The 12,518-nt window shown below is 43.6% G+C and overlaps 1 protein-coding gene across 1 annotated transcript; it reads right to left on the bottom strand.

Moving 5' to 3' along the window:
- Positions 1-5,736: 5,736 nt before the first annotated feature.
- On the bottom strand, positions 5,737-6,522 carry LOC121933019 (Sjoegren syndrome nuclear autoantigen 1-like). Its single transcript, XM_042472215.1, has one exon. The coding sequence runs from the start codon at positions 6,460-6,462 to the stop codon at positions 6,079-6,081; it is 384 nt and encodes a 127-aa protein (XP_042328149.1). The 5' UTR covers positions 6,463-6,522; the 3' UTR covers positions 5,737-6,078.
- Positions 6,523-12,518: the final 5,996 nt, after the last annotated feature.

Raw genomic sequence — 12,518 nt, 5'->3', positions numbered from 1 at the left:
CACAACAATGGCAACAAAGAGGCCCACTGAGTAATACCATATTTGCTGTGCCCCTTTGAGAAATGCATCTACTTGACAGCCTGCCAACCGCTGGGAGAGATCATCAGGAGACATGGGGCGCGGGGTTATCAGTACGCTGATGACACCCAAATAGTCTTCTCTATGTCTCCGACTGATGCAGTGACTGGGGATGGCATCTCTCTTCTCGTGGCCTGTCTGGAGTCGGTAATGGGCTGGATGAGGGAAAACCGACTCAGTCTGAATCCAGAGAAAATGGAGGTGCTCGTGATAGGTTCCCCTGGCCCAGGGATGGCGGTGGTTCCACCTGTCCTGAACGGGATCACGCTTCCTGTGAAGGACTCGGTACGCAGTCTGGGAGTGCTCCTTGACTCGTCGCTCCACCTTACATCTCAGGTGGAGGCAACGGTCAGGAGCACCTGTTATCAGCTTCGGCTGATACGCCAGCTGCGTCCCTACCTGGGCCAGAGGGACCTTGAAATGGTAGTACATGCTCTGGTAACCTCTCGTTTGGACTTCTGCAACGCGCTCTACATGGGGCAACCCTTGTACCATATCCGGAAGCTACAATTAGTGCAGAATATGGCAGCCAGACTGGTTACTGGCATATCCAGAGCCAGTCATATAACACCAGTGCTTAAAGATCTGCACTGGCTGCCTATTCGCTTCAGGGCGCAATACAAGGTGTTGGTTATCACCTATAAAGCCCTAAATGGCTTGGGCCCAGGATACCTTGAGGACCGCCTCTCCCCATACAATCCGCCCCGCACTCTCAGAACATCTGGGCAGCATCTATTGAGGGTTCCAGGGGCCAGACTAGCCTCCACGTCTAAGAGGACTTTTACCATCTCGGCCCCAACCCTCTGGAACTCCCTGCCCATTGAGCTCCGCTCGGCCACCTCCCTGGCCCAGTTCAAAAAGGGGCTGAAGACCTTCTTATTCAAACTAGCATTCCCTGAAACAGGCCCCAACTAGTCTCCCCCCCCCCCCCCCCCTCTATGTCAGCAGTGGCAAGCTGGCCAGAATTGTTTTTAATGCATTTGTTTTTATTGTATTTGTAATCCATGTATTTTGTGATGTTGTACACCGCCCTGGTTATACAGAAGGGCAGTATATAAATAAAATTTTTATTTATTATTTATTTATTGCAAATAGGGGAACAGGATGGATCCTGTCTGCAATAGCAGATAAGACTTTCCCCCAGAGTTCAGAGTGCATTTATTTTCCAGAGGGGAAAAAGAACAGCAACATATCAGGCAATGGGCTGCTTGAGGACACAGTGCAAATGTGGAAAGGGTTTTTTCCCTTAATTTCGGCACAACGGACCAATGAAAGGAATAATTTAAACATAGATTCAGTCTAGGGTTTGTTGCTAGTAAAGAACAATTTTAAGCATTTGTCTTGATTAGAGTTCTGTAAGTACAGTCAGCCCTCCACATTTGCAGGTTTCATACTTGCGGTTTTGATTATTCACGACTTTGTAACTGCTGATTAATAAAGTCAACCTCTTCACCTCCCCTTCCTCCTTACCTTTCCTCCCAGCCAGCCAAAGCCAATACCATGTATTCTCCAGCTTTGCCAAACTTTGCATCCTCCTCATTTCCAAAAACCTTCCATTTGAATCCAAAGTTTGCGGCCACCCTGGGAGGACCCAACTTCTCTCCCTTCCTTCCCTCCCTCTCCAGGCCAAACAAAAGCAACACCATACCTTCCCTTTGTGGTAATGGTTGCAAACATCGGATTCAAAGTGGAAAGACTTTGGAAATAAGGAGGATGAAAAGTTTGTCAAAGTGGAAAATATACAGTGTTGCTTTTATCTGGCTGGGAGAAGGTGGGTCCTTTGCAGCTGCGGCTGCTAACAGATTGAAAGTGGAAGCACTTTGGAAATGTGGGGAAGGCTATGTGTTTCATGGTTGCAAAGAGAGTCATGGGTGGTGCTCTTGGTGGGAGAGGACTCTATCATTCGTGTTAGGGGGTAACATATTCATGTTTTTTCCACTTTCGCAGGGGTCCTTGGCCCCTAACCCCCACAGATGTGGAGGGGTGACTGTATATTGTAAGCCAACGGGGCATTTTTAACAAAGGTAAGTTCATCAGAAAAGTACAGGTGAGTACATAATAAAATGCAGTATAGGTAACATAGCTGTAAATGAACCATATGAAATGAATTTATATTTATTTTGGGATGTCCTACGTTTTTCTCGAATGGCCTACATTTTGTGGTGCCTTGCCCTCCTTTGCAGTTATAACATCTGGTCACCCTGTATGGGAGCCTTGTCCTCTTTGGCACGGAGCCACCCTACTTTCAAGTTAACGGATATAGCTGGAGTAGGCAATTTTGGCCTGAAGGATGCTAGGTTATGGCTCTCATCAGCCCTAGATAGCACAGCTGGTGGTGAGGGGTGTTGCAGTCCAACATCTGGCGAGCCCCAAGCGGCCTAACCCTGAAGTATAGGCCTGCCTTGTTGAATACCCAATTCTGAAAAGGTTGAGCCAGCCAGGGATACTCAACAGCTGCTATGATCATGTGCCGTGGCTCTAACATGACCTCACTTAGCTTGATAAATTAACACAGTCTTCTGAGGCTTTCTTAAGAGAGCAGCACCAGCAGGAGGATACTTATGAGTGATGTAAGTACACTTTATTCCACACGCTTATTTATGTAGGCAGCAGATTCTGAGAGTGTATTTATGGCGTGGACAAATTTGGCTTAGCCACTTGGAACTTTGCACTTTCTTTCAAATAATCACTGGAATTATCACATTAGTTTTGGAAGATGATATGAGCGAAACTGACAGATTGAAGTCCGGAGGGCTTAGGCGGCTTAATATTATCCCAAAACTCATCCCTACCAAATGTTTTCAAATTGACATCACAGGCTTCTGGATTGTGCACTATTGGCACTTAGTTGTAAGCAGAGTTTTAGAAATGGAAAATCAAACCAACAGTTACCTAATCGTTTGACTTGATCTATGCAATAAATTTTAAACTTTTTTTTTCAAGGCTCTCATAAAAACAACTTACTCAGTCCAGTTGTTGCATACTCGGTTGTTCTTTTTCTCCTGCAACAAGACACACTTCTCTGCAAATTAAATGGAGCATCAGCTTCACCATTTATCCTCTAAAAAAATCAGTTTTTTTAAAAAAACAAACATTGTCCTGGGACTAATCTACACATAAATGTATTATGTGAACTGTTGATTTTCACACATTTGCATTGGCGCTTAATTGTCTTCACTTTCCTGTGCAAATTCACATCTATTCCCCTTACCACCGAAAATGCACAGCCATGCAGATTGATACAAAACAGACAGATGGTCAAGTTTGATAGTACGCCTTCTCGTGAATACATCGGTAAAAATCACAATATCTTTATCTTCAGAGTTTGAGGAGTTTTTCGTTTTCTGCCCCAGCAAAAAGCCTAAATTCCTCCAAATCACATGTGGAGGGATCACAGTTTTTAATTGTGTAGACAAGCCACTACAGTTTGACCATTGTAGAAATACAACACTGGACTAGTTGAGACTTTGGAGTGATCCAAAGGTTGGACAGGTCTCAGAGGCTAGGGGTTCTTCCCCCATACTCAAGGTGTGGAGGAGATATCACGATAAGAGCACTGCCTTGAAAGGCAAAGAATATGGCTCAGGTCCAGGCTATTTGGCAGGTCATATCTCTCTGTATGCTATGGCCCAGGCTTTGAGATCATTAGGAGAGACCCTTCTCTCAGTCCCACTACCATCGCAAGCATGATTGCTGGGGTCATCAAGGAGGGCTTTCTTGGTGGCTGCTCCTCTGGAACTCCCTACTCAGGAATGCCAGAATGGTCCCCACCTTGTTGTCAGAGCCCCAAAGAGACAGCGACAAGGTGGCCACCATGTTCCCACCACCACTGTCATTCCTTTTTTAAGGGGCTGGGGTGCCCTGAAGAGACGAGTAGTGATGGCAGGGAGGAGTAGTGGAGGAGTGGAGCTCTCTGACAGAGGTGGATAAATATCTCACAAAGCTACAGATCCCAGAATTCCACAGCATTAAGCCATGGCAGTTAAAGCAGTGTCAAACTGCATTACAGTGGGTCATTGGTATCTGCTAGGATTTGGTTCCAGGACACCCCAGGGATACCAAAAGCCATGGGTGTTCAAGCCTCATTAAATACAATGGAGAAAAAAATGGTGTCTCCTCATAAAATAGTAAAATAAAAGTGTTTTTTTGAAATTATAATTAAAAAAAAATTTTTTTCAGGCCCTGGATGCTTGATTCTGGATATAGAGGGCTGAATCAGTTTCTGCAATGCAGGCTGGATCTGAGTTTCTCTCTTCTTCATTTTTACCACCGCTGCTACTACATCATCCACCTGGCCTACTTAAGTCTTCACCACCCCTGCCAAACAGAAGTTCCCTTCATGAGGAACCACCTGGGCTGGTGGTAGTCTAGCTCTGGCCCAGCCCTGCACCACTTCCCCAGCCAGGCAATGATTGGTGGAGGATCAACACAGCACTTAAGCAGGGCTTGGAGGGAGCAAAATGAGATGGTGGCAATAAATATGAGCCACCAGGGTAGGGGTGGCCACACTGAGGGGAGCCCACCACAATTAGGAGGATGGTCCTAGTTTTCCTCTTGGAAATGTTGAAGAGTATGTGTTCCATCTAATAACCAACAGCAAAATCTCTCTGGGCACCTTCTATGAAAAATCCAGTCTACTTTCATGATAGAGTAGCTCAGGCAGTGGAAGAAATAGGTCCTCATTTAATTCATTATAAGAACTGTGGAGCCCTGAAAATTTCACAGCATGCGAACTTTTAATTGCCGCCCCGCATTTTTACAACCAGAGGGCTGACACTCTTCAAATCCAAGTACCCCTTATTTGTGTCTCTCGAGTGAGTGGACCAAAAATGTAGTACTGCAAAGGAAACCCCTCACTGCACAATTGTCTGATATTTTGCAGGCAGGGTTCTCCTAATATTCAACTTTTTAGAGATGAAAATGCAAACATGCCTACCAATCTGAAGAAGTTGTGCCTCTCAGCACAAGTTAAGCAGTAGAAGCCTTGATTGTTTGAGGCTGCATCTGCATTGCAGAAATAATCCAGTTTAACACCACTTTGGCTGCCATGGCTCAAAGCTATGGAATTCTGGGAATTGTAGTTTTGTAAGAAATTTAGTCTTCTGTGTCAGAGAGCTCTGGTGTCACAACAAACAACAATTTCCAAAATTGCACAGAATTGTGCCATGGCAGTTAAAAGTGGTATCAAACTGGATTCTTTCTGCAGTGCTGACACAAGCTATGACTCTGGGAGACCAGGTGTGAATCTCCACTTGGACATGGAAACCCACTGGGTGACGGTGGCAAGTCACACTGTCTCAGAGTCAGAGGAAAGCAAAGATTTCCGAAAAAAGCTTGCCTAGAAAACCCTATAGTTAGGGTCACCTTAGGATCACTGTTAATTGGAAACAACTTGAAGACACTCAACAAGAAGAACATGGCAAACATTTGTACAAGTTTAAACTTTGGCTTCTTTTAGGAAATTGTTGTTTTTGGTCTATTTTGCATGGAAATGGATATGAAACAAACTTTTAAATATTATAGGTACTCTCTGTTAAATGTTTGTTTCATTTGAATAGTGAGCAAAATCATCAATATTTTGCTCTCTTTCAATATGGTACCTCCTATTGCCATGTTTGAAATTCATCCATTCTGGTGAAAGAAATACTTAAAATCTACTCTGCTTTTCATAGATTTTATTCTAACATGTTGTACCCTGCATAGATCCTTAAGGAGAAGTGGGAAAGAAATAATAATAATAATAATAATGGCTTTCAGAACTATAATGCTAAACTTAAGAGCCTTTAGTCCTCAATTTTTTTGAACTGTTGGCACCTCAAACAATTGGACCCCGCTGCAAATGCTTTCTGTTCAAAATCTGTTTAAGTTAAATACTTAATTTTTAAGAACTTTATTTCTACTTATTTGTTGCTTCTTTGATTTTAAAAATTGTACCTTGACACATGAGGGAACATGCTACAAAAGAGCAAAGCATGGCATGTGTATAACGTTTTACCAAACTTAGCATTGAGTTGACTGGACTCCCAACAGGTGAACATCCCTCACTACAGTACTTTTTGGCTCTATCATTTTGTCCAAATTCCCCATTTCGGTTTTCAAAACATTCAACAGCGTCCGAGAACTTTCCAAGATCTTCTCATAAGCTAGTTCTGTTTCAGCAAGAATTTTATCCAGTTCCTTCTGGGCAGTGATTTTCCACGCTAAGTGTTCACAAACACAGGCCAATTCTTTTGTCCGCATCTCAAGTTCCTCCTGGACTTTCTTCTTCTCCTCTTCCTCTTCCTGGATTTGCTTGTTTAGTTCTTCTCTTTGCAAGTACATCTCCTCTACAAATTTCACAAGCTCGTTATTATAGCTTTGCAGAACAGCCCCTTGGTGGGTCATTTTCTTGGCTCCTTCCTTCCAAGGAAGAGGAAATGTCTTTTCTTCGACTAGATGTGATCCTCACCACTCAAAAGTCCTGTTTATAATTTAAAGAAGAAAAGAACCATCCTTTAGCAATGCCATGTTACGCCAGAAGAGGCACAATGGTGGCTACATCTATACTGCAGAATTAAAACAGTTTGCACTGCTTTAACTGCCATAGAATTTTGGGATTTGTAGTTGTATGAACTATTTACCCTTCTCTGTCAGAGAACTTTGGTGTCACAACAAATTACAAATCCCAATATTCCATAGAATAATAAAAATAATAAAATCTTTATTTGTATCCCGCCCTTCCAAAAGATCAGGGCGGCTTACAGAATGCAACGAGTGCAAACAAATTACAGGAGTTAAAAACATATAAACAACAATAACAACAGTCTAAAAACAACAACAATAAAAGCCCCTTAGCCCAACCTCATGGCCACGGAAGAGGAGGGAGGCCCACAGGATATTTAATCGGGGAATGCCTGCTTAAATAGGAAGGTTTTAAGATCCTTCCTAAATTGGGCCAGGGTGGTAGATGAGCGGAGCTCCGTGGGCAGCGTGTTCCAAAGGGCTGGGGCAGCTGTGGAAAAGGCCCTTCTTGATGTAGAAGCTAACCTGGCCCCAGGCACCTTCAGTAATTGCTGCCCAGATGTTCTGAGGGTGCGAGGCGGATTGTACGGGGAGAGGCGGTCCTTCAGGTATCCTGGGCCCAAGCCATTTAGGGCTTTATAGGTAATAACCAACGCCTTATATTGAGCTCGGAAGCGAATGGGCAGCCAGTGAAGATCTTTAAGCACAGGTGTTATGTGGCTGGTCCTGGATACGCCAGTGACCAGCCGGGCTGCCATGTTCTGTACCATTTGAAGCTTCCGAGTTTGGTATAAGGGTTGCCCCATGAAGAGTACATTGCAGAAATCCAGTCTCGAAGTTACCAGAGCATGTACAACAGTTTCTAGGTCCCTCTGGTCCAGGTATGGGCGCAGCTGGCGAATCAGCCGAAGCTGGTAGCAAGTGCTCTTGACCGTCGCGTTCACCTGAGCAGTCAGATGAAGCGACGAGTCAAGAAGCACCCCCAGACTACGCACAGAATCCTTCACAGGGAGCGTGACCCCATTCAGGACAGGTGGAACAACCGCCATTCCTGGACCAGGGGAACCTATCACTAGTACCTCCGTTTTCTCTGGATTTAGTTTGAGTCGGTTTTCCCTCATCCAGCCCATTACTGACTCCAGACAGGCCACGAGAGAAGAGACGCCATCCCCAGTCACTGCATCAGTCGGAGACATAGAGAAAATGATTTGGGTGTCATCAGCGTACTGATAACCCCGCGCCCCATGTCTCCGGATGATCTCTCCCAGCGGTTTCATGTAAATGTTAAATAGCATGGAGCCATGGCAATTAAAGCAGTGTTATTGATGTTGTTGTGTGCCTTCAAGTCATTTCCAACTTATGGTGACCCAAAGGCAAACGTATTATGTGGTTTTCTTGGCAAGTTTCTTTGGGGAGGGAGGGTTTGCCACTGCCACCTTCTGAGACTATGACTTGCCCAAGGTCACCCAGTGGGTTTCATGGCTGAGCCAGGATTTGAACCCTGGTTTCCAGAGTCTTCATCCAACATGCAAACTACTGCACCAAAATTTCATTAATTCTGTAGTGTGGCAGCAGCCGGAAACACAGCTCAGCAATGCAGTTAAGAGAACTGCAGGCATGCCTCAGTTAGCAAAGCATCTGAGAGCGAAGTTCTTTATTACAAAGTCCCTCCCAGTCCCTTTCCCTCATCTTCTGCCTAGCTGGAAGGCTTTTTAAAGCAGCATCAATACTGGGAGGATGATCGAGGGGTGGAGAAACATAAACCTTTAGTACTGGGTTGCAGCAGTGTGTCTGCAGTAAACAATGTAATAAAACTTGAGATGTGAAAGAGTGGGATTCTGCTCTAGCTGCTCCTACTAAAGCTGTGTATGTCTACCTACAACAGGCAAAGTATACAGCAGCTGCCGCTTGAACCTCTTACTATGTATGAACAGCAAAACAGAGAGAAAATGGGAGAGAGGATAAGCCTGCCTTACCAGCTACCTTCACCATGCTAAAAAAAGTCATAGGAAACCCCTCACTGGATGTTTGTTGGGCTACCCAAATGGAAATCTTAAGAAAGAAAATTTCATCCCTGGGTACATTTTGGAAGAAGCCTCCCCGTGTTCTCTAAGAGATTTAAATGTTATTGTTTTACTTATGCAAAGCTCATGTGACCTGGTTGTTTCATTTCACATGTGCATATCATTAGATTTGAATAAAACATTTGCTGAAACATGTTGGGGTTGTGTTCTTTTTTAAATGGTGCATCTCTATTCTCTGCATGTTATTTCTGCCTCTAGGTCTGAATTTTCTATTAAAATAGTCCCAGAAACATGTGTGGTTCGTTCTGTAGTCTGAGACACATCCAAGAATCCGATTTTATCACTGCTTGAATTTTGTTTAGTTCAACGTGAGAAAGATTGTGGTCTCTTAATGACAAGGCTTTAGCTGCTGATATTTTAAGCAGTGGTGGGCCCTATGACCCACACAAAAGAGAGGGAATCTAGTCCCCAAACATTTCAGTAGCATGCCTTGCATTGCTGTCCTTAGGCAGCGTTCAGAGCAAAAACCTGGTATGCATTTGTCTGTATAAAACAGTTGGTTACACCTCCTTTTGCCCCACATCACCCAACCCACTTAAACCTACAGCAAATGCTAGGAATGTGTGCCAAAAATAATGTTGCTGTCTTTTCTTGCTTCTCCTGTTCCCAGAAAATCTATGGGCTGTTACAGGACAGGAGGGAATTGCTCCTCAAATGAATTTTTTCTTCTGTCCCCAAATGTTTAGCATTACAAAAAAGAGACACTGAACATTGCTCATATCTAGAGCTGTTATATGTGTTGTGTTTGCATTCCCTTGGTAACTTTGTCTGTCCCTTTTCTTTGGGTGCATAAACTTATATTTAAATGCCATTAGTTATATTACAGTGGGCTTTTGGTATCTGACCCCCTGTGGATACCCAAATTCATGGGTACTGAGTTCCTATGGAATACAATGGCATATTAAAATGGTGTCCTTTATATAAAATGGCAAAACCAAGATCTCCTTTTTGGAATATATATCTTTTTGGAATATTTTCAAGCCGTGGATGCTTGATTCTGAGGATGAAGGATCAATGGATAACTGTACTGCAATGCAAGAAATTTGGGAACTGAAGGGAAATTTCATGGTGGAGGAGGGCATAAATCCTATTTGGTGGGGCAATGCCTTCATTTTGTCGCTCCATGTGAGAATCTGCCAAGTCTTCTTCCCATTACATTTCAACATAACATGCAAACCATGTGCCTTCAAGTCATTCACTTTCCATCCTTATTTTTCTTGCCTGCTTTCTTGCAACACCTTTGCGCGACCAAGGGAGCTGACCAAATGGCTCAATAAAGACACTATAACTATATGGTTTTGGGAAAGGATGCAAATGTGCATGAGTGGACAAAAGAATGTGTACATATGCAATTGCAGCGATGAAAGTACCTATTTTTGAAATCCACTGAAAACAACTTGCCCTCTTGATCCTTGCCCTTTGTGGCTGGCCGTCCGGGGGGGCGGGGCGGCGGGAGGTGATGACGAGGATATTCTAGCGATATCATTAATGCATCCCTTAGGGAAGGACATGTTCCATCCTGTTTGAAGGAAGCAGCGGTCAGGCCACTCCTGAAAAGACCTTCCCTTGACCCCCTGGAAATGAACAGCTATAGGCCAGTTTCCCATCTACCTTTTTGAGCAAAGTGATTGAGAGGGCAGTTGCTCTTCAGCTCCAGGTTGTCTTGGAGGAAACCATTTATCTAGATCCATTTCAAACTGGCTTTAGGACAGGATATGGAGTTGAGACTGCCATGGTTGCCTTAGCTGATGACCTTCGGCTGGGCATCGACAGGGGCAGTGTGACCTGGTTGGTGTTACTGGACCTCTCAGCAGCCTTTGACACAATAGGCCATGACATCCTCTTGGAACGCCTGAGAAAGTTAGGAACTGGAGGCAATGCACTGCAATGGTTCTGTTTCTTCCTCTTGGGCAGATTCCAGAGGGTGATGCTCGGGGACAGTTGCTCAGGTAAAAAAGGAGCTCTGCTATAACCACTGCCTGCTTTGAATGCTTATTTTAAAGTATGTTTCAATTCTGTACTGTTTATGTGTTATTTTGGGGGTAGGGGTGAGAAATTGGGATATGAGATTGTACTGTTTTAACTTCTAAGCTGACCCAGTTGTGTTGCACAGAGAGGAGGGATATTATTATTATTATTATTATTCACGTATGCACATCTATAAGGAATGCAAAAGTGTGTGTACACATGTATCAGAGCTGTTGGTATGTGTGTGCAAATGAAGAATTTTGTTTAAGAGCAAATAAATGTATGCATGTGAATGTGGGTGAAACAGGTGCACTAAAAACAGAACAGGTAAAGGATGGACTCTTTGTTTCTGTTCACTGAATCTATTCTGTGATAGAGACATCAATCTCTGCATTTATATGCTAACTTGCAGCTGGAAATACACCTATCTCATCTGATGCTGGAAAACAAATCTGGTCAGACTCTCAAGTGTGAATCACATAGCCAATATGAATGCAGTCTGAGGCTGCTGCCACAATACAGAATTAATGCAGTTTGACACTGTTTTCACTGCCATGACTCCATCCTATAATATCCTGGGTTTTGTAGTCTGTTGTGGAACCAGAACAAACAGAGAAGGCTAAACATCTCACAAAACTACAAGTTCTAAAAGTCCATAGCACTGAGCCATGGCAGTCAAAGTGGTGTCAAACTTGATTATTTCTGCAATGCGGAGGCACTCATTGAAAACCCTTCATGCGTAGAACTCTGACGCTTGCTGTTTGCATTTCCTTGGTCCCTTTGCTTGCGCCTCCTCTTTGGGGGCCTGAGCTCTATTTCTGAATGCTCATCTGAAGTTTTAGCAATGCATTTAGTTCTGGGATTGAAGGGAAATTCCACAGAGCGGCATAATTCTTATTTTTTGGGGAGGGGGCAATGCTTTCGTCTAAATACTAAAAATACTCATAGAAATACAAATCCATGCTTCTTAATCATGCACAAAATGGAGGACCTTTTGGGATTCCTCCTGGAGAGAAGGTAGAAATGGAGGGCATGTCTTGGAAAAGGCAGGTGGCCAGACATCCTTCTTTTCCAGGACATAGCCTACATTTAGCTTTGTTCAGAAGGAATCCCAAAATGTCCTCCATGGGGCACTTGACTAAGGAGCATGGATTTACATCTGAGTGTTCTTAGCTTTTCTTTTCTGCCCAGTTGGATTCCAAAACATCCTCCATTTTGAGCATGACTTAAGAATCATGGACTTACGTTTTTATGGGTGTTTTTAGGGTTTTATCATTTTTTTCGCACTTTTTCTTGAAGGCCCTCCATTTTGCAGGGCCTTGTTCTCCTTGGTGGTTATTAGGACCATCTGGGCTGGGAAAGTGTGCATGAGAGGAAGGAGGACAGCGTGCCCCGGAAAAAGCTGGGTGACCCGGTGCCCTCCTTTTCCAGGACGTGTCCTACATTTCAAGCTTTTTCTCCAGGAGGAAATCCCAAAACGTCCTCCATTAGGAGCATCCCTTATTATTATGATTGAATTTCATTTATATAGCACTGTAAATTTACACAGCGCTGTACATGCAGTCAGTTAAAATAGATAAAATAAACCTGCCTGTGGCATACATTCTGCGAAGATAATTAATTATAATATAATACATATTAATTCATGTTAACATTCAAACAATAAAAAATGGCAGATAAAAATTAAAATAACAAATTAAAATAACATTGGATAACAATCATGTGATGTTTGGGAATTTATATGAGTGTTTTCAGGTCTTAATTTTCGGAATGTCCTCCATTTTGTTCCTCGAAGGTCCTCCACTTTGCGGTGCCTTTTCCTTCCCTCCTTGGCAGTTAATAGGGACTTTCGTCAGCTTGCCCTGGACAGAAGGTGGAAATGTAGGA

The sequence above is a fragment of the Sceloporus undulatus genome, chromosome 6 (assembly GCF_019175285.1).
Source record: "Sceloporus undulatus isolate JIND9_A2432 ecotype Alabama chromosome 6, SceUnd_v1.1, whole genome shotgun sequence".
In the NCBI taxonomy this organism is placed as follows: domain Eukaryota; kingdom Metazoa; phylum Chordata; class Lepidosauria; order Squamata; family Phrynosomatidae; genus Sceloporus; species Sceloporus undulatus.
The sequence above is the reverse complement of the archived record's forward strand: the minus strand, read 5'-3'. Positions and strand labels throughout refer to the sequence as shown.